Raw genomic sequence first — 23,968 nt, 5'->3', positions numbered from 1 at the left:
TGCTGAGAAAAGCTGCTCACAACAATACGTAGATCCAAACACGCACATGATCTCAGCGACATTGTTGTGAAGCTTGGAAAATGTTTTTTGCTGTAATGAACGATACCATTGTGACAAATCCAAAGTGTTGTAGTACCACTCTTTCAACAAAGTTGAATTTTGTAAACCAATAATCTCCAATTGAAGTGACGGTGACAAGTCATCGGGGGAAATTGAAAAAGGAGTGCTGAACACCTTAAGTTCCATTTCCAAACTAGTGAGGTCTCGGAATCGTGTTTCAAACGATGTGATGAGCTGTTTTAACTTTGCTTGGTAATCACCGAAAGTAGTACCTTCAGGTAGTTTTAAAGAAGCAAGACGATTGAAGAACGTTAAATGTCCATTACTCATTTGCCTCTCAAATAAACGTAACTTTTCCATGAACGCTTTGATCTGGTCGTGCATGTCAACGATTAGCTGCCCTTTGCCCTGCAGTGACAGATTTAAATTATTCAGATGCATAGTTATGTCAGCTAGGAACGCCAGGTCTGATATCCATTTTATATCTTTCAGACAACGCATTTCTTCCCCTTTCATTTCGAGAAAAAGGCATATTTCCTCACGAATGGCAAAGAAAACATCAAGTACTTTTCCCCGACTCAGCCAACGAACTGTACTGTGGTAAGGTACATCCCCATACTCCGCTTCCATATCTTTCAGGAATCCTTTGAATTGGCGATGATTCATACCGCGACACCGCACAAAATTCACACACTTCACAACATATTTCATTACACCACCTAGCTCTACTGTCTGAGCAAACAGGGCCTCTTGGTGAATAAAACAATGAAGAGTCAAAATGTCTTTCCCGAATTCGTCCCTGAGTTTATTTTTTAAACGAGAAGCAAACCTTGGTGACACCCTATCATTTGTGGTGCAATGTCTGTCGCTACAGAATGGAGCTTATTCCACAACAAATTCATATTGTCCACTGATTCACAAACAGCTTCAAAAATGTCACGTCCTGTTGCGGTGTAATCGAATGGTACCACATCCAAGAGTTCTTCAGTTACTTGCAGCTCCATGTCGACACCACGCACAAAGACTGCAAGCTGAGCACAGTCCGATATGTCAGTGCTTTCGTCAAGCGCTAGCGAAAATGCAACAAAGCTCTCCGCCTTTTTCCTGAGCTGTGTCTCTAAATCTGCTGCCACGTCCAGGATTCGACGAGACATTGTGTGCTTCGACAGGCAAACCCCTTCAATTGCCTGCACCTCCCTTGGAAACAAACATTCTGCAACTGCTACCATCCACGATTTTATGAGTGGTCCCACCGAAAACGGCTTGCCACTGGTCGTGAAGATGTGAGCGACCCTGTAGCTTGCTCGAATTGCAGATTGAGTAGTGTTTTCTCCGCTCTCATTCACCTGAAAATTATAAACGCATTACAGAACACGAACTATGTTGCACGTTTTGATACCCTCCGTATTACGAAACTGTTTTTAAACTTATGTCTCCTGGTATGTCGTTCTTAAGCCTGGCTACCAGTTCTCTGTGTGCAACGCCTTCTACCTGATCGTAGTGCGCTGCGTGAAGACGTGTATAATGTCGTTGTATATTGTACCTCTTCACAGAATTAAATACTTTATGACATACAAGACACTGCGGATGTCCATCCCTCTCAATGAATAAAACGGTATCTTCCAATGGAGGTACAGGGCTCCCGCGGCTAATCATAGCTGTCATTGAACACGGATTATTGCGTCACTTGCGGCTGCATGCGGCCAGGGGGCAGTGAGTTCGCTTTCCCCCTCCACGCGGGCTGTGAGCTGCCGCAGTGAGCGCTCCGAAGCGCTCCGGCTCCCTTGAGCTCAGTTGGAACAGCCTGGGTTAGTAGGACATGTTCTGAGGCATCAAGGGATCACAAATTTAGCATTGAAGGGCAGCGTGGAGGGTAAAAATCGTAGGAGACCAAGAGATGAATACACTAAGCAGATTCAGAAGGATGTAGGTTGCAGTAAGTACTGCGAGATGAAGAAGCTTGCACAGGATAGGGTAGCATGGAGAGCTGCATCAAACCAGTCTCAGGACTGAAGACCACAACAACAACAACTGTAGTCATGCCTCTAAAATTTTTACTCCACACATTTCCCACCATTACGCAATGGATTATTCCACTGATGTGTCCTATCAAGAAGTTCCTTCTTTTAACCAAATTGTGACATAAATTTCTTTTCACCCCAATTTGATTCAGTTATCTGATCTACCCATCTAATTCTCAGCATTCTGCTGTAGTGTTGCATTTCAAAGTTTTCTAGTCCCTTAATGTCTTACCTGTTTTTTTGTCCACATTTCACTTCTGTACAAGGCTAAACTCCAGAAAAAAGTTCCAAATGAATATATTTATTGGGCTGGCACATAAGTTCATAGCATTTTCCCATAAGTTTAATAAATACAACATTATCAGAGACTGAACATGGATTTGACAAAAAAGGAAAGAAGGTTTGGGTGTCATCCTGTTGGTGACAAGATCATTAAAAATATAAGATAATGTTGAATAGGAAAAGGATTGGGAAGGAAAGTGGCCATGTTCTTTTCAAGGGTAGCATTCACAATAATAAATTTACCAAAATCATTCAAAATCTGTCTAGATTGCTGGACAGAGATCTGAAACCTGTTCCTCCTGAACGTGAGTCCTGTATCTTAAGTACTGTGCCACTCCACTTGATAGATATAAGTCCTACTGGGAATTAGATGGTATCTTTCAAAATGCTAAGCACTGGATGAACATAAAATCAAGCAGGAGGATAGACTGAGATGCAGATTTGTTTGAAATGCACATGGACATGTTTTGACACTTCTATTTCAGTGGACATTTGTACCATAGTCTGCACTTCAGTCTTTAGCCAACAGGCAGCAGGGAGACCAGACTCAAGGTTGTAAGTATCAATTACTCTGACAGTGCCAAAATACGTATGAGTAATGACAATCAGAAAATTTCAAAAATCATAAGTACAAACTGTGCACCATGAAGATAGGTCCCTCTATGATCCTTTCCCCATTTTCCAGCTAAAAGAAAATCTGAATCAGGAAGCAAAGGAATGTTAGCATTTAAACATCAGTATCATTAGAGGCAGAACACCACATGGATGGGAAAGACTAAGCAAGTCTTTTTCAAGGAACCATAGTAACAATGACACACAGTGATTTCATCCACATTAGTACTGCACACACCACTGTAAGGTGTTTGATAGGGGGTACATAGTTCATCAAAACCATTTTCCCTCCTCCTTATTCCATTCACAAATGGCAAAAAAAGCCATAAATATCACTCTGGACAAGCCCAAACTCCTCTAATTTTATCATTGCAGTTATTGTGTGAGATGTATGCTGGAGAAAGAAATATATTTTTTGTCACATAAGGGAATATGGAATCTCAGAATTGTGTTCGTATTTATAACCGTGATCCACAATGTATTTCTTATAGTACCTTCCCACTGAATTTTGTTGAGCATTTCCACAACACTCTCACATTGACTAAATTAAACCACGACAAAGCCTGCACCCCTTCTTTGAATCTTCTCTATCTCTTCCGTTAATCAAACTGTTGAACAGGATTCATAGTTTGATCAAATTAGGGCCTTGCAAGTGTCCTTTACAGACAAATTACATTTTCTTATTATTCTTGCAATAATAATTTGAGTCTAGCATCTGCTGCCTTCCTCAAGATTAGGTTTATGTTGTTTTTTCTGGACATGTAATTCTTGAGAAATTTCCTTACGAAAACCAGGGAAATTTAAATGAGGACGGTGTGCACTCACAATTACAGGGTGAATGTTAACAAAACTAACAAACTGCAGGGACGAATTCCTAACTGGAAATGGAGGAAAAATGGTCCTATAAACATGTGTCCGGAAATGCGTCATTGCCGTGATAGATGGCGCTGAGGAATGAAAGTTCCTCTGACCACTTGCCAAGTGTTCCTTTTGTGTTGGAAGCTGTGCAATTGATGCAGCATACTGTAAGTAGCAAAATGGTCCAGTATTCTACATTTACATCCATACTCAGCAAGCCACCTGACAGTATGTGGCAGAGGGTACTTTGAGTACCTCTATCGGTTCTCCCTTCTATTCCAGTCTCGTATTGTTCATGGAAAGAAAGATTGTTGGTATGCCTCTGTGTGGGCTCTAATCTCTCTGATTTTATCCTCATGGTCTCTTTGTGGGATATACGTAGGGGGGAGCAATATACTGCTTGACTCCTCGGTGAATGTATGTTCTCGAAACTTCAACAAAAGCCCGTACCGAGCTACTGAGCATCTCTCTTGCAGAGTCTTCCACTGGAGTTTACCTATCATCTCTGTAACGCTTTTGCGATTACTAAATGATCCTGTAATGAAGCGTGCTGCTCTCCATTGGATCTTCTCTATCTCTTCTATCAACCCTATCTGGTACAGATCCCACACCGGCGAGCAGTATTCAAGCAGTGGGCGAACAAGTGTACTGTAACCTACTTCCTTTGTTTTTGGATTGCATTTCCTTAGGATTCTTCCAATGAATCTCAGTCTGGCATCTACTTTACCGACGATTAATTTTATATGGTCATTCCATTTTAAATCACTCCTAATGCCTACTCCCAGATAATTTATGGAATTAACTGCTTCCAGTTGCTGACCTGCTATACTGTAGCTAAATGATAAAGGATCTTTTCTTTCTATGTATTCGCAGCACATTACACTTGTCTATGCTGAGATTCAATTGCCATTCCCTGCACCATGCATCAATTTGTTGCAGATCCTCCTGCATTTCAGTACAATTTTCCATTGTTACAACCTCTTGATATACTACAGCATCATCCACAAAAAGCCTCAGTGAACTTCCGATGTTATCCACAAGTTCATTTATGTATACTGTGAATAGCAACGGTCCTACAACAATCCCCTGTGGCACACCTGAAATCACTCTTCCTTCGGAAGACTTCTCTCCATTGAGAATGACATGCTGTGTTCTGTTATTTAGGAACTCTTCAATCCAATCACACAATTGGTCTGATAGTCCATATGCTCTTCTTTTGTTCATTAAACGACTGTGGGGAACAGTATCGAATACCTTGCGGAAGCCAAGAAACACGGCATCTATCTGGGAACCCGTGTCTATGGCCCTCTGAGTCTCAAGGACGAATAGCGTGAGCTGGGTTTCACACGATCGTCTTTTTTGAAACCCATGCTGATTCCTACAGAGTAGATTTCTAGTCTCCAGAAAAGTCATTATACTTGAACATAATATGTGCCAAAATTCTACAACTGATCAACGTTAGAGATATAGGTCTATAGTTCTGCACATCTGTTCGATGTCCCTTCTTGAAAACAGGGATGACCTGTGCCCTTTTCCAATCCTTTGGAATGCTACGCTCTTCTGGAGACCTTCGGTACACTGCTGCAAGAAGGGGGGCAAGTTCCTTCGCGTACTCTGTGTAAAATCGAACTGGTATCCCATCAGGTCCAGCGGCCTTTCCTCTTTTGAGCGATTTTAATTGTTTTTCTATCCCTCTGTCATCTATTTCGATATTTACCATTTTGTCATCTGTGTGACAATCTAGAGAAGGAACTACAGTGCAGTCTTCCTCTGTGAAACAGCATTGGAAAAAGACATTTAGTATTTCGGCCTTTCATCTGTCATCCTCTGTTTCAGTACCATTTTGGTCACAGAGTATCTCGACATTTTGTGTTGATCCACCTACCACTCTGACATAAGACCAAAATGTTTTACGATTTTCTGCCAAGTCAGTACATAGAAATTTACTTTCGAATTCATTGAACACCTCTCGCATAGTCCTCCTCACACTACATTTCGCTTCATGCAATTTTTGTTTGTCTGCAAAAGTCTGGAACAAGCCAAAATGGTGTTTATGTACAGCTAAGCAGATGGAAATGGTTGACAGGCAGCACGGCTATATCAAAAGAAGTACTCTCATGGACACCAATGACATCACACATTTCAAGGGCTTTTTGGGCATTTTTATAATCATGAGTCCTTTCAGACAGATGAACGCGCAGGGAGGCAGCAGACTGTGCGTACCAGTTCTGGAGGACTGGGTTCTACAGGATACTGAGAAGAAGCCTACCACAAGCTCCCAGGCAATTGGCCCACTAAGATGGGGTAAGCCAAAGTATGATTATGTGTATCCTGCATGACAACTGGCACTATCCCTATCACCTGCAATGAGTGCAGGGATTATCAGCAACAGCAGCCAGAGGAACTTTCATTTGTCAGTGCTATCTATCGTGGCAACAATGCATTTCTAGACACATGTTCATAGGACCTCTTTTCCGCATTTCCAGTAAGGAATCTGTCCCTGCAGTTCGTCAGTTTTATTAATGTTCATCCAGTAGAGGGGATGAGCTGTAAGAACAGAAAATGCCAGGAACTAGTTGATCCTGGTGTTTGGAGAAGGGGAAGGTTAGCCACCAGCAACAAAGCAGTGAAAAAATGAAAATGATCATATGGTATTGTTGGTAGGGATGTCCCAGTCAGCCGCCAAATGATAATCTTATTTCATTCGGTGCCACATTGGATGACTTGCAGCCGATGATGAGGATGAAAGGATGATGAGGACAACACAACACCCAGTCCCTGAGAGGAGAAAATCTCCAATCCGGGCAGGAATCGAACCCGGGCCCAGTGCATGGGAGGCAAACAAAGCAGTAATATTGCAGCTCTGTGTCTGTATTTGAAAAGTGCTGGAACCTACAATGTTTCATAAAGAATTTCAAGCAATGAGCTGGCAGTGCGCTATGGTATAGTTCTGTTCTGCTCTGTATGTGCATTTTGATGCAATATTTTTGAGTGTATGCTAGTTGGTGATATTTGCAACTGTACGTTCAGGAATAAACTAAAATATTTGGACTGAGTGTTTGACCACGAGAGGCAACCCACCTGGCTAGTCGTGCAGTCTAACACACTGCTTCTCGAGCAGAAAGGCGTGCCGGCCCGGCATGAATCCACCTAGCGGATTAGAGCTGAGGTCTGGTGTGCCAGCCAGCCTGTGGATGGTTTTTAAGGCAGTTTTCCATCTGCCTCAGCGAATGTGGGCTGCTTCCCCTAATTCTGCCTCAGTTACACTATGTTGGCGTTTGCTGTGCAAACAATGTCTCCATGTAGGCGTACACCATAATTGCTCTACCACCCAAACATTTGGGATTACACTCATCTGGTACAAGAGGTTCCTGGGGAGGAGGGGGTCCACCGGTGGCCAAACCACATAATAACCCTGGGTTTGGTGTGGGTGGCGGTGGGGTGAGTGGACTGCTGTAGCCTGTTGTGGGGGTTGTGAACCACTGAGGGCTACAGTGGGGACGAAGCCTCTCCGTCATTTCTAGGTCCCCGGTTCAATACACAATACACAAGGGAGGCAATGTAATCAACACCTAATTTCTTAGGGACTTCTCTTACGATAGGGTCACAAATGAATCTGCGGCCTACTCCTTCTGAACGTCTTAACCACTGCACAACATGATTTGTTTTTTGGGGATTCAATAGTGTAGGAACCTAGAAGATGGTGCTGGATCACTGTAAGAAGGGGTTTCCACTGATCTTATGGGAACAGGTTGCAATCACATCATTCACTGGTGTGAGATTACAGTTTTGTAATGAGTCTTCACAAAGAAAAGGAAGACAAAATGTTGTTAATTTACACTGTTAAATTAGCACTACTCCAGTTTGCTATTATGTTATTACACATGCATTTAATCACTTTTTGCAAGCTCAGAAAACAATACTTACCTTAAACTGCTTCAATCTTGCCCCTAGCTCCCTCTTGCTTGCAAGGTAACTGATAATTTTCAACATCTTAGCCCAGTCTGAATCAGAATGTCCAGAATTAATGAATGATGTTCTAAGGTCTTCCTCATCAATTTTATCACTTTCAACACATATTCTCCTAAATGGCACAATATTTTGTCAGTGCACAGAAATTTATATTAAAAGTAAATATTTTAATACACAGAAAAATGAATATTTCTGACATTATTACAAGTAGTTAACATGTTCACATTAAGGAAATTCTGTTAGTTTCACTTACGGATGACTTAATGGATAAACAAGATAATACTTACGAACTTAAATCATCTAATGTGGATTTTATTTTTTCCTTTTCCAATGGATATATTGTTTTAATATAACCTTTGATTTCTTGATTGGTTTTATCACCAGATAACTTATTAATTTTGCAATATACTGTGCATGAATTCACAACAAAAAAATCATGTGCATGCTGATTGTTTTCAACCATTTTATCCTCAAGTTCCTCTCGCATCATATACAATGCAATGCGAGAGGCAGTTCGTGCCAGGCTAGTGGCATTGCAAGTACTTGGATCATCAGTAGGTGAATAATCTGGGTCATTTTTGTCTTCTTCTTCATCTGACTCATCACTATTTGCTCCAGTCGAGGATCCATAATTCTTAAACAGAGCTGAAGATGAAAAGAATTCAGTTCCTGGTTTGTAGGACCGAAGGATCTCTTTATATCTCTGCAATCAAAAAAATGTATGTGTTTGAAATTATCAATATAGGACATCACACATGCAAGAAAATACTGTAGTAGTTTATAATCAAATTCAGTAACTCATTCCCATCTTGAAAACAGTATATTATATATGAGTATATATTATAGGCATACATTGTAAATTTAGGATGGTATTCTAAAAACATCTCTTAAATCAGCAATCCAACAACCTCTGCAAACATGAAAGCACACACAACAGAGGGATAAACTTGAAATGAAGATAAATAATGATTAGAAGATGAAGACATCAGATACAAGGGATGAAAAAGAATGGTGAGTATGTAGCATATGTGATGACTAGCAAACATTTTCATACTACAGGAGAAACCTACAATACATGGTTTCAGACAGGAAATGAGAGTTGGTGACTTTTCTTTAAAAATTATCAGTAGCAGAGAGTTATGAGAAATTGTTTTGACTGGATGGGGTTGATCTGTAAATGAGACTATGACAAAGTAGCATGACTTTCTAGAATGAAATTTTCACTCTGCAGTGGAGTGTGCACTGTTTTGAAAGTTCCTGGCAGTTTAAGTCTGTATGCTAGGACTTGAAACTGGAACATTACCGTTTGCTGGCTGTTATCACAGGAAAGGTCTGAAAGTCCCAAAAAATTTTGGTCATATATGAAGGCTGTTAGTGGAACAAAATTGTGGATCAGACAAGAATCAAAACAGGAAACAGCAAAGCAATACAGTAGTCAAAATATTGAATTCTGTCTTCAACAGTTGATTAAAAAAATCATGGAATGTTGCCAGTATTCAATAAATGTACTGCTACTGATATGAGTGACTTAGTAATCAGTACTAGTGATACTGAACTGGCTGTAATTGCTAAAACTCCAGAAGGCTCCAGAGCCCACTGGAGATGCTGTCCTGTTTTACACAAAAGTTTCAAGTGAATTGCATAGTTTATCAAGGATCTCTTGAGTAGATAATATGACCCATGGGATTGACAAAGCATCTACGTACAATAAAGTCCTGTTAACCTGATTGGCAAAGGGATAGGATGCAATCATTTAGAATAGCAGTGTCTGTGGGGCACAAGAAAAGGTGGATAAAGAGGAAGTCTCAATACTAGGTGTTGGGCTTGAACATATGACAGACAAGGTAAACAACATGGTGCCATATCACTGGAGATATTTTGCACTGCAGATATTTTGGTATGTAAACAACGCAGACAGTTTTTATTATGAAAATTTACTAGTCAGGAAAGTAGTAGTACAACTATTATGATCAATCACATACAGATAAAACATTTATGGAAAGAAAATGACTTGAGTATCATAAAAACAAGTTCTACTGTTGTAATAGACATAACGACACAAAGACAAACTAAAATTTAATTATCATAAATAAATCATAGTTAGTATGAGAAAATACCCTTTAACTGTACAGCTCAAGTGGAGACTGTCATATGTAGTTTTGAACATACATGCTTTTCAGAGGTAAATTGTAAAGGGTTTGACAAGAACTTTAACTATTTGTCCGAAATAAACCAAATCATGTATTATAAAAACAGCCTACAGCTGTATTGGAGACCACGATGCACAGCATGGACTAAGATATATATTTATAGTAAACCAGTGGAAAAATGCTTCTAGTGGAGCACAAAAACGGCAAATATGCTCTTCTTTTTTAAAAGATTGTGACAGAAAAGTGGGGTACCGGCTGCCTCATTCTCCTTCCTCCACACCTTTAAAATTTTTCGCAAAAATATTTTCACGCAAACATATTCACACACTTATTAACATGCAACCCACCTCCCATTTAACTCACTCACATTCACTAGTCCATTCCTGTAAGTCTATTACGCCCTTCCATTCTCAACTGCCCATTCTCCCTCACTCATTTGGCGTAACTCTTTGCATTATCTCTTTGTGGCTCTCCTATTGTCACTGTCTCCTGTCTCACAGCCACAGTTGCCTTCATTCTGTCCTACTACTACCGTCTTGTATCACTGCCTTTGTCTTCCTCTTGTTCTCTCTTACCCCTATTCTCTTATTCACTCCTTCTCACTGCTGCTCTCTCTTCTCACTGTCACTATCTCGCTCTTCCTCATTGTCACTATTATATACTCTGTCTCTCACTATCACTGGCTCTCGCTCACTTCTGGTTTCTGCTTCCCTTTATTCCTTTCCCACTGGTTCTGTCTCCTTCACTTTTTCCTGGTACTATTCTCTCACTGTCTACTACATTCTACTGTCAGTGTGTTCCTCTCTTTCTCACACACTGTCGTGGTCTTCTTTGCATTTTCTATACCACAATTACTGTCTACTATCTTCCAGTATTTATTAATTCTTCGTCTCTTTGCCGCTGCCATCTCTCTTAGCATAAAAAAGTGTGAATATGTTCGCACAAAAATATTTTTGGAAAATTTTTAAAGGTCCTAAGGAAGGACCAATGAGGCAGCTGGTACCCCACTTCTCAGTCAGAGTGTTTTAATAAAGAGAAGCATATTTGCCTTTTTTGTGCTCCAGTAACAGCATTTTTTTGTTGGTTCCTTTCTTGCCCTGCCACTGCAGGCCATGTCACTCATATGAAAAGAATCTGATGGGCCAGTAAAATTTTGATAATTTACGTATGTGAAACTGAAATAATGCAAAACTAATTTTTCATTTGCTTAAGCACTAAAACGTGGAGTTCCCAAAACCCTTCTGGTGATAACAGGCACACTTTATATCATACGTCTCTGTGCTATGTCACTTTCTAAACTGTTTCCACCTCACACTGCATTTTATGTGCACATGTAGGGTGACTTCGAGCCTCTGTATCTTGGAAACGGATAAAGAGATCTAGAAAAGTTTCAAGGTTGTTTGAGACCTAAATCTTAGGAACATATCATAAAAATTATAGCCATTGTCTGTGCATAGTTGTCTTGGAACCCATAACTCGGTTTGATCCGCTGCTGACAGCGAAAAAATACTTTTACGGGGTTTCTTCAGGCACTGCCCTTGGATTTATGCAAATGCAGCATTAATTCTTGAATCGAACAGAATTTGTTGCAATGAAGCCATATGTCTAGTACTCCGTCATATTTATATAATGACAGTGAACAAGAAGTAGGTGGGAATGAGTTGAAAAATTACATGCTTAGATAATTTTATTTGTTTTTAAAAAAGAAATGACCTGTTTACATAATTTGTCCAATTATTTGGATATTTGATTATTTGGATCCAGTCCAGTACCAAGTCATCTAGATAACCGGAGTGTGCTAATTGATCCATCATGCGAAGGGTTCAGCAGTCCTGGAGTAAAATACATAGGAATAAAAGAGACTTCACTGTAGACAGCAGATCAAAGAATGGTCAATTCAACATGCTCTGTATTCATGACATTGAAAAGCTTGAAGGTACAGCATATTGTGATGAACATAAGAGCAACAAAGTAGTGCCCAACGAGTGCAGAAAATGCATGAAATACTACTCTTCAAATATACTGGCATTATGTTATTATATTCCTTACCAGACTGATTAAGTAAGAGCTCGGCTGACTACTGATGTGCTGTATTTACACTACAAAAAACCTTGTACTGAGCAATCAGTGTTCTTTAGATGGTATGTACACAAAAAAATCAGAAGCTTTCCCCACCACTGATTTGACAAGCACAGAAACTGTCCAATTTAACTTGCACAAAAAATTAACAATATTCAATTTTTAAGGTTCACAAATTATACCTGGTAGTAATTTATAAACAATGTAAACAGCATTTTGTAACGTAACATTGGTATTTTTGAGTGCCCCTACATAATAAATAAATCAGACCACAGAAAATTAAAATAGTATGGATGTCTTAAAACATAATGCAAAAATTTTCATAAAACAGATTGGGATTTAATGTTCTGACAGACAGCACAGTCTAATATTGGACAAACTGATCAATGTCTAAATATTAGCGGCATTCACCTTAAGTAATTTAGGGAAACCATGGAAAACCCAAATCAGAATAGGTGGACAGAAATTTGAAACCTGATACACCTGAATTTGAGACCAGTGCCTTCATCGCTATGCCACCTTGCTCAATATTTTATTAACATATCACAATAAGCACATTCTGAATAAATTACAAACAAAGCTGCACAGTAGAGATAGTACGCCTACTGCCTCCATGTACTCAGTAAATACTTTAAAGGATTAGAATTTGTATGACCAACATATTTACTTAATGTATATGAATATTCCCCCCCATGAACCATGGACCTTGCCGTTCGTGCGGAGGCTTGCGTGCCTCAACGATACAGATAGCCGTACCGTAGGTGCAACCACACCAGAGAGGTATCTGTTGAGAGGCTAGACAAATGTGTGGTTCCTGAAGAGAGGCAGCAGACTTTTCAGTAGTTGCAGGGGCAACAGTCTGGATGATTGACTGATCTGGCCTTGTAACACTAACCAAAACGGCCTTGCTGTGCTGGTACTGCGAACGGCTGAAAGCAAGGGGAAACTACAGCCGTAATTTTTCCCAAGGGCATGCAGCTTTACTGTATGGTTAAATGATGATGGCGTCCTCTTGGGTAAAATGTTCCAGAGGTAAAATAGTCCCCCATTCGGATCTCCGGGCGGGCACTACTAAAGACGACGTTGTTACCAGAAGAAAGAAAACTGGCGTTCTACGGATCGGAGCGTGGAATGTCAGGTCCCTTAATCGGGCAGGTAGGTTAGAAACTTTAAAAAGGGAAATGGATAGGTTAAAGTTAGATATAGTGGGAATTAGTGAAGTTCGGTGGCAGGAGGAACAAGATTTCAGGTCAGGTGAATACAGGGTTATAAATACAAAATCAAAAAGGGGTAATGCAGGAGTAGGTTTAATATCAAATAAAAAAATAGGAGTGCGGGTAAGCCACTACAAACAGCATAGTGAATGCATTATTGTGGCCACAATAGGCACGAAGCCCATGCCTGTTACAGTAGCACAAGTTTATATGCCAACTAGCTCTGCAGATGATGAAGAAATCGATGAAATGTATGATTGGATAAAAGAAATTATTCAGGTAGTGAAGGGAGACGAAAATTTAATAGTCATGGGTGACTGGAATTCTACATCTACATCTACATTTATACTCCGCAAGCCACCCAACGGTGTGTGGCGGAGGGCACTTTACGTGCCACTGTCATTACCTCCCTTTCCTGTTCCAGTCGCGTATGGTTCGCGGGAAGAACGACTGTCTGAAAGCCTCCGTGCGCACTCTCATCTCTCTAATTTTACATTCGTGATCTCCTCGGGAGGTATAAGTAGGGGGAAGTAATATATTCGATAGAAACGCACCCTCTCGAAACCTGGCGAGCAAGCTACACCGCGATGCAGAGCGCCTCTCTTGCAGAGTCTGCCACTTGAGTTAATTAAACATCTCCGTAACGGTATCACGGTTACCAAATAACCCTGTGACGAAACGCGCCGCTCTTCTTTGCATCTACTCTATCTCCTCCGTCAAACCGATCTGGTACGGATCCCACACTGATGAGCAATACTCAAGTATAGGTCGAACGAGTATTTTGTAAGCCACCTCCTTTGTTGATGGACTACATTTTCTAAGCACTCTCCCAATGAATCTCAACCTGGTACCCACCTTACCAACAATTAATTTTATATGATCATTCCACTTCAAATCGTTCCGCACGCATACTCCCAGATATTTTACAGAAGTAACTGCTACCAGTGTTTGTTCCGCTATCATATAATCATACAATAAAGGATCCTTCTTTCTATGTATTCGCAATACATTACATTTGTCTATGTTAAGGGACAGTTGCCACTCCCTGCACCAAGTGCCTATCCGCTGCAGATCTTCCTGCATTTCGCTACAATTTTCTAATGCTGCAACTTCTCTGTATACTACAGCATCATCCGCGAAAAGCCGCATGGAACTTCCGACACTATCTACTAGGTCATTTATATATATTGTGAAAAGCAATGGTCCCATAACACTCCCCTGGGGCACGCCAGAGGTTACTTTAACGTCTGTAGACGTCTCTCCATTGATAACAACATGCTGTGTTCTGTTTGCTAAAAACTCTTCAATCCAGCCACACAGCTGGTCTGATATTCCGTAGGCTCTTACTTTGTTTATCAGGCGACAGTGCGGAACTGTATCGAACGCCTTCCGGAAGTCAAGAAAAATAGCATCTACCTGGGAGCCTGTATCTAATATTTTCTGGGTCTCATGAACAAATAAAGCGAGTTGGGTCTCACACGATCGCTGTTTCCGGAATCCATGTTGATTCCTACATAGTAGATTCTGGGTTTCCAAAAACGACATGATACTCGAGCAAAAAACATGTTCTAAAATTCTACAACAGATCGACGTCAGAGATATAGGTCTATAGTTTTGCGCATCTGCTCGACGACCCTTCTTGAAGACTGGGACTATCTGTGCTCTTTTCCAATCGTTTGGAACCCTCCGTTCCTCTAGAGACTTGCGGTACACGGCTGTTAGAAGGGGGGCAAGTTCTTTCGCGTACTCTGTGTAGAATCAAATTGGTATCCCGTCAGGTCCAGTGGACTTTCCTCTATTGAGTGATTCCAGTTGCTTTTCTACTCCTTGGACACTTATTTCGATGTCAGCCATTTTTTCGTTTGTGCGAGGATTTAGAGTAGGAACTGCAGTGCGGTCTTCCTCTGTGAAACAGCTTTGGAAAAAGGTGTTTAGTATTTCAGCTTTACGCGTGTCATCCTCTGTTTCAATGCCATCATCATCCCGTAGTGTCTGGATATGCTGTTTCGAGCCACTTACTGATTTAACGTAAGACCAGAACTTCCTAGCATTTTCTGTCAAGTCGGTACATAGAATTTTACTTTCGAATTCACTGAATGCTTCACGCATCGCCCTCCTTATGCTAACTTTGACATCTTTTAGCTTCTGTTTGTCTGAGAGGTTTTGGCTGCGTTTAAACTTGGAGTGGAGCTCTCTTTGCTTTCGCAGTAGTTTCCTAACTTTGTTGTTGTACCACGGTGGGTTTTTCCCGTCCCTCACAGTTTTACTCGGCACGTACCTGTCTAAAACGCATTTTACGATTGCCTTGAACTTTTTCCATAAACACTCAACATTGTCAGTGTCGGAACAGAAATTTTCGTATTGATCTGTTAGGTAGTCTGAAATCTGCCTTTATTACTCTTGCTAAACAGATAAACATTCCTCCCTTTTTTTTATATTCCTATTAACTTCCATATTCAGGGATGCTGCAACGGCCTTATGATCACTGATTCCCTGTTCTGTACATACAGAGTCGAAAAGTTTGGGTCTGTTTGTTATCAGTAGGTCCAAGATGTTATCTCCATGAGTCGGTTCTCTGTTTAATTGCTCGAGGTAATTTTCGGATAGTGCATTCAGTATAATGTCACTCGATGCTCTGTCCCTACCACCCATCCTAAACATCTGAGTGTCCCAGTCTATATCTGGTAAATTGAAATCTCCACCTAAGACTATAACATGCTGAGAAAATTTATGTGAAATGTATTCCAAATTTTCTCTCAGTTGTTCTGCCACTAATGCTGCTGAGTCGGGAGGTCGGTGAAAGGAGCCAATTATTAACCTAGTTCGGTTGTTGAGTGTAACCTCCACCCATAATAATTCACAGGAACTATCCACTTCCACTTCACTACAGGATAAACTACTACTAACAGCGACGAACACTCCACCACCGGTTGCATGCAATCTATCCTTTCTAAACACAGTCTGTACCTTTGTAAAAATTTCGGCAGAATGTATCTCTGGCTTAAGCCAGCTTTCTGTACCTATAACGATTTCAGCTTCGGTGCTTTCTATCAGCGCTTGAAGTTCTGGTACTTTACCAACGCAGCTTCGACAGTTGACAATTACAATACCGATTGCTGCTTGGTCCCCGCATGTCCTGACTTTGCCCCGAAAATTTTCAGTCGAGACAAGACTTGAACCAAGGATCTCTCGTTCAGCAGCTGCTCACGCTACCACGGGACCACGGCGCTTGTATGCCTATGCCCATGTCACACCAGCTCGCCGCCATGCTATTCAGAATATTATGAACCTCTTATTTCACCTCATCATCGGAGTTGAGTTGCTTTCTGGCCAAATGTTCTTTTTGATAGTCACTGGGCGCCAAGTCAGGATTATAGGGTGGGTGGGTGATTATGTTCCGCTGAAACTGTTGCAAGGGAGCAGTGGTTTGCCGAGAGATGTGTGAGCGAGCGTTTCTACCGTATCTTCCTTCATCGTCGGTGTTGTCGTTGTTGCCGTGAGGCACCGTTATACCAAGTGGAAAGGCGCGTCGCTCTTAGAGCATGAGATGTTGTAACCTTAAGTCACTGACAACACACAATGGTCATTGTAGCACCTGATTCCAGAATAGCTGCAGTAGTGAGGATCTACCCCCTCTTGACCAGGTCCCCAAAACTTAACTCGTAATGAGATCCCTTCGAAACAAATTGTCATAAAGATCGTCTATGAAGGCTTCATACTACAATAAGAAATGTTACAGTTTATGAAATAATAACAGATACGACCAAACTGTCTAGTTTCTTCTGTTTTATTTAACGTAACTTTGTTCACAAGTTTTATTTCACATTCACCACTCATTCACACTCTGATGTGGAGTACATGCGAGTGCCTGAACCCCAACTCCCAAGTTCCATCGAAACCCTCTGATGAACAGTTTTGGTTGCTCGACACCAACAGTCAACGATAATGATACAGTATTTTGTAATTGACTCTTCTAGTTCAGCCACCGCCCTCCACAAATTTTTGTTAGGCATAAGACAATTACACACTTTTCTCTCTGGTCTGCTATTATTAAGGGTTCGCGTAAAAGTTAACGTTTTTCTCCTTTTTATAAATTGGAGCCAGCTCTCCGCGGAAAAAAAAAAAAGGTCTCAATACCGAGTCCCTCACGAGACGCGTATAGATGTATCCCAGAAATGACCGCCCAGTAGGTGTACTCAATTTAATGACCACACTTCGCTATCTGTGATTTTGTGTAACTAAATGTCCTTTTGTTACTCTGGTTGTATATCATAGTTATTTAAAACTTGCCCCTATATTTTTTCACAATGCACAATTAGCACTTCTTCACTTGTTTATTTCTAAGAGTAAATAAAAAAAAATGACGCTGTATCATCAGCTTCGTCGATATAAAGCAAAACAAGCAAAACACCTCAATATGCCCAATTTTACCTCTTCTTATAGGATCAGCTACCTTACCATTATATTTTAATTGTATTCAAAAGCATGTTATTATTATTATGACTGACCAAATCGTAACAAATCGCGCGGAGTGCGTTTTTAACGATAGCTTTACACTCGCCCAGCCTTTATTCATGCAATATTATATATAAATATACAGACAGGACCGAAAGATCGATCTCTCTACCATAACCAATAGAGGCAAATACGCTATTCAAGTTCCGTTACATCTATCTTGACTCGTATTGTTACATGTTGTCATGGAGAATGTGTACACCCTTGCTCAACATTCCTCTTCTCTGGTTCTGATTAAGTTGAAAAATAGCTAAATGATCAAGCTGTCAACTGATGCAAACCATTGTAGAAATAAACATGTCTATGTACTTATAACAAAATAGGAGACCTTACTTTTGGGATTACCCTCATAAAATATGGAGGTATTGCCACAATTTTATTATTGTGCCACTGCAAGGAAGAGTGTCACAGATGCTAGTGTTAATGGTGCTGAGAAACAGCTGAAATCGCAAAAACTGAACAAAGACGGAATTCCAGTCACATTCTATACCAATTTTGCATCTGATTTAACCCCATAAAATACTATAGACTCTTGAAAAAAAAAAAAAAAAAAAAATACTGTACCCAACAATTGGAAGAAACTGCAAGTTACACCTGTCTGCAAGATGAGTGGCAGATGTGATCCACAAAACTGTCACCCAATATCTTTGACATCAATTTGCTGTACAATCTTAGATAAAATTTTGAACTCATATGTAATGATGATGATTTCCTCCATATCAACTAGCATGGACTCTAAAAAACATTAATCATGTGAATCCCAATTTGTACTAGTCTTCCATGACATCTTTCAAGCCATGGATCAGGCAGTCAGGTAGATTCAGTATTTCTTGATTTCTGAAAAGCATTTTACTCAGTATCACACCTATCGAAAGTATGATAGTAAGGGGTATATAGAGAAATCTGCAACTGGACTGAGGATGTTTGGTAGGGAGGGTGCTGAAAGAATATCTTGTATGGAGAGCCATTGGCAGATGCACCAAGCAAGTGGGTGAGAACTGTTGCTGTTCATGCTATATATCAATGGCCTAACAAACAATATTAACAGCAACCACAGACTTTTGGCAGATGATGCATTTATCTATAATGATGTACTTGTGGCATAGCAGGTGGATCCTCCCTATCTGTATGGTTCTCGGTTCCCACAAAAACCGATTTTTTTGCTAATTTTCATCGAAAATCCAATAATTTATCTACTGACATGTACTGTCCATATAAAAATCTTGAACTTCTATTAAGACTGAATTTCACTTAAATTTATTATTCTGATTCTCATTTCAAGTGTTCTGATAACAAATGTATATTTAGTTTTCATTAGGACATCATTAATTAAAAATTAGAGTTAACTAAAGTTACACTACATTTCACAATATGCAAAAAACTTATCAGCTAAAATTTATATCTGAGAAAGGTGACCTACAGTATTTGAATAATAAGCATTCCAACTTTCCTACACAGCACTTTAAATTACCTGCAAGTACTTATCTTCTGCAATAATTAAAATCGAAGTTCATATCCAGTACCATTTTCAATCGCAGATTTTGCAGTAGCAACAGTTAGATTCTGTTTCTGTACACTTTGACACACAGCAATAATTAATTAACTTACCAGTTAATAATGTTATGGAATTTATCATAATTTGCAATGTGGTAATCATATATTTAAATGAGGGACTTCACATTGCAGAAGAAAAATAATGTCAATTCTAAATTTGTAATCAGCAACACTTTTCTGTAACCCAAAATTCTACTGGTTCTTGTACATTACCTAAAGCAGTAAATTCCAACCTAGCCAAATTTTAAAGCATAAAGTAATTTTCAAAATAACAACTTGATCTTACACCCACCGATAGCTGGTCGGACATCAACCAAAATTGGCAGTCCATGGTTTGAAAGTAAATGAGTAACATCTGTGTTGGAGCGACTCTCGATGATGACTCATGCCACTAATATATATCTTCTGTACACGAGAATATGAGTTCTGGTCACTGTGAAACTCAAGAACTTTAAAGTTTCATCACTTGTAAGTGATCTCTGTAATTTAAATTAGTGAACATTTGAAATGAACTGTGTTATAATTACCAAGACCGTGAAATGTAATTTTCATTGCAGTGAACTACATCTGCGTCTACATCTGCACACCACCATGAGGTGCATGGCAGAGGGTATATCCCATTGTACCAGTTATTAGGGTTTCTTTCCGTTTCATTCATGTGTAGAGGACAGGGAGAATAAATGTTTGAATGAATCTCTCTGTATGTGCAATAATTATTCCAATCTTATCCTCACATTCCCTATTTGAGTGATACACAAGGGATTGTAGTGTATTCCTGGAGAAATCGTTTGCAGCTGGTTCTTGAAACTTTGTTAATATTTTTTCGCAGGATAGTTTATGTCTGTCTTGAAGAGTCTTCCAGTTCAGTTCCTTTAGTAACTTTGTGATACTTTCCCACAGATTAAACAAATCTGTGAGCATTCATGCTGCCCTTCTCTGTATACATTCAATATCCCCTGTTAGTTCTATCAGGTACAGGTCCCACACACTTAAGCAATATTCTAGAACCAGTCACATGAGTGATTTGTACGCAATCTCCTCTGTAGATTGAATACATTTCCCCAGTATTCTACCAATAAAGCGAAGTCTACCACCTCCTTTACCCATGACTGAACATACATGATCATTCCATTTCATATTCCTACAAAGTGTTACACCCAGATATTTGTATAAGTCGGCTGATTCCAACAGTGACTCATTGTTGCTACAGTCATAAGATCCTACCTTTTTTTTGTTTAGTCAAGTGCAAAATTTTACATTTCTGAATATTTAAAGCAAGTTGACAATCTCTTCACCACATCTTACCAAGCTCTGACTGAATATCTACTATGCAGCTTCTTTCACATAGTACTTCCTTACAGGTAATTGCATCATCCGCAAAAAGGCTGATTTTACTACTAATACTGCAAGGTCATTAATATACAACATGAACAGCAAGGGTCCCAACACACTTACCTGAGGCACATCCGAACTTACATCTACAACTGACAATGATTCTCCATCCACGATAACATGATGCATTTTTAACTTCCCTCCCACTCTCAAATTTGAAGTTACATTAATATTACAGAATAATATCTGGTTACTTGAATGGAAACTTTTGGGTAATATTTTTACACAATTATCTCCTACTCTTCCAGGTATAAAATTAATTACTCCAGCTGGAAAAAAATCTCTGTCGCTCTGCAGAATTCTGGCGAGCGTTGACTCTGAAAATTCTTAAAATAATCAGAGGCACAATCGTACGCCATGGGGAAGCCGTCTTGGGTGCTATGACGTACTCACTGTACAGCTTGGAAATCAGAGTCCAAGTTGTGTATCAATTCTGATAAAGTACCGAATTTAATCTCTTAAACAGAACATAAATGACCGTGGTGCAGGCTTCACTGATTTCCCAGGATACAAAGTTGCCTATGAGTTACAACACACCAAATAATGTTCTGAGCCACAAACAAAGGAGAAGTTAAAATAACCAGAGAACTGAATGTACCTTTTCCATTCATGAAATTATATTTTTCAATAAACAATTTTCCTAGCCACATTCCAGTATACATCATCCTCTTGTACGAGATGAAATGTTATCATAATTCATCAAATTACATTCGGTATTGTAATATTTGTAATTTTCGCCTCACAAACATTAATATACGCTCAATAGTAAATGCCTGATGGCCTAAAGTTATCGAACAACTGTAAAGTAAAAGAAATGAACCATCGCATAACAGTGACAGAATCTATTATTCTTCATCTTTGCCGTTCTTGCGCGGTGCCAGTAAATCTCTATGTACATGTATCAATTAATGGTATAAAAAAGAATTCTGTTGTTTCAAGACAAATGAGGCTTTTGGCACCTCACCTTTTACTGTTTGTATTCCATGAGAGGCAGACGCGGACTTGCTGCGTTCCGCAACTGTATTTTATAGTCTATGTGAAAATATTGAGTGAAAATGCTCAATGTTATTTTTTTCAATCAGAAAGCACGTAGTTTCTGGTAACTGATTACGAACAGACAGCATCAAGAGGACATTTTGACTGTTTTGTATAAAGTATTTAACCACTATGGTCATCTGTTGTAATTTAATATGAAAAGGTACGTAGCATTAAAAAAAAAAGTGTGTTAAAGATAAGTGTGCTTATTTTTGTAAATTAACCTTGATGATTCCATCTCCTTATTTACCTGAAAGATAATTATTTTTGTGTTACTTCATCATTAGAAATTATGATTACGCTGATGGGCCGAACGCAGCATGAGGCAGAAGGAACATTATCGTTTTCCTATTATTTCTGAACCAATTTTTTTTGTGAAGTGTTGCATTTCTTTTAAAGTCTATAAATCTTCTGGTCCCTTAGTGTTGATCTCATATTGTGTGTGTGTGTGTGTGTGTGTGTGTGTGTGTGTGTGTGTGTGTGTGTGTGTGTGTGCGCGCGCGAGTGTATACCCGTCCTTTTTTCCCCCTAAGGTAAGTCTTTCCGCTCCCAGGATTGGAATGACTCCTTACCCTCTCCCTTAAAACCCACATCCTTTCGTCTTTCCCTCTCCTTCCCTCTTTCCTGATGAGGCAACAGTTTGTTGCGAAAGCTTGAATTTTGTGTGTATGTTTGTGTTTGTTTGTGTGTCTGTCGACCTGCCAGCACTTTCATTTGGTAAGTCACATCATCTTTGTTTTTAGATATATTTTTCCTACGTGGAATGATTCCCTCTATTATAACCATATATATATATATATATATATATATATATATATATATATATATATATATATATGCTGCTCTTATTCAGGTATTTAATGGTCAACGTATGTTATTATAATAGCGTAATAAATCCCTGATTCTGTTGCCAAGTGGCCCACCAAAAATATTCACTTTTTCAACATTAAAAAAAAAAAAAGTAACAATTCTTTTTATTTTCGTCCCCCAAGAGCAACGCTACAGTATTAAAAATGGCAGCTTACAACAATGCCACTAGCTATAATTCCACTGCAATCCCACTCTCTGCAATTCTCAATCAGAAGTAATCTGTCCGTTGTACACAAATAATCTGTCCGTTGTACGCACAATGTTGCACATTATATCCACATAGTCTTTATATCACAAGTCGGAGATAATCTGTCTCTCTTAGTAGTAACGAGTCTTTGAGCCATAAATCACTTGCTCGGTTATGTGTGAACATTTGCGCTACATGAGAAAAAAAGTTCTACTACATGTCCTCCCTACCAAGACGTCCTTAATCCAGTCACAAATTTCACTTGATACCCATATGATCATATTTTTGACAACAAGTGTAGGTGTGGTACTGAATCAAATGCTTTTAGGAAATCAAGAAATACAGCACCTAACTGATCACCTCTATCCAAACCTTTCAGTATGTCATGTGAGAAAAGTGAGAGTTGGGTTTTACATGATCGATGTTAAATCCATGATAATTGGCACTGAGGACGTTCAAATCACTCTAAGCACTATGGGACTTAACATCTGAGGTCATCAGTCCCCTAGACTTAGAACTACTTAAATCCAACTAACCTAAGGACACTACACACATCCATGCCCGAGACAGGATTCGAACCTGCGACCGTAGCAGTCGTGTGGTTTCGGACTAAAGCGCCTAGAACCGCTCGACCACAGCGGCCGGCACTGAGGAGGTCATTACGTTCAAGATACATAATTAAGTTTGAGGTCAGAATACATATTAAGATTCTACAAGTAATCAACAAAAAGGATACTGGATGGTAGTTTTGCGGATCGCTTCAACCACCATTATTGTAGACGGGTGTGACCTGTGTCTTTTTCCAAGAACTGGGCACAATTTTTTATTTGAGGGATCTACGACAGATTATAATTAGGAGACGAGCTAACTCAGCCATAAATTCAGTATAGAATCTGACAGGGATTACATTGGGCCCTGGAGCTTTGTTCAATTTTAATGATTTCAGCTGCTTCTCAACACCACTGACACCAATACTTATTTCATTCATCTTTTCAGTGGTCCGAAGATTAAATTGGGGCAATTCTCCTGGGTTTTTTCTTGTAAAGGAACATTAGAAAATGGAGTAAAGCATTTCAACTTTTGCTTTACTACCCTCAATTTCAGTTCCTGTCTCATTCACTAGGGACTGGACACTAACTTTGGTGCCACTAACAGCCTTTACATACG

At 39.6% G+C, this 23,968-nt stretch overlaps 1 protein-coding gene across 1 annotated transcript in view; it reads right to left on the bottom strand.

The window, feature by feature from the left end:
• LOC124594743 (general transcription factor 3C polypeptide 1) overlaps positions 1–23,968 on the bottom strand; it is a 370,793-nt gene that overhangs the window by 31,024 nt on the left and 315,801 nt on the right. Inside the window, exons 27-28 of the mRNA XM_047133120.1 lie at positions 8,093–8,508; positions 7,761–7,917 (exon numbers count right to left, since the gene is read on the bottom strand). Of these exons, the coding sequence (XP_046989076.1) occupies positions 7,761–7,917; positions 8,093–8,508 (573 nt within the window). The remainder of the gene's footprint in view (positions 1–7,760; positions 7,918–8,092; positions 8,509–23,968) is intronic.

The sequence above is a fragment of the Schistocerca americana genome, chromosome 2 (assembly GCF_021461395.2).
Source record: "Schistocerca americana isolate TAMUIC-IGC-003095 chromosome 2, iqSchAmer2.1, whole genome shotgun sequence".
NCBI lineage: Eukaryota > Metazoa > Arthropoda > Insecta > Orthoptera > Acrididae > Schistocerca > Schistocerca americana.
Note: the sequence above shows the minus strand (reverse complement) of the source record. Positions and strands in the feature narration are given on the sequence as shown.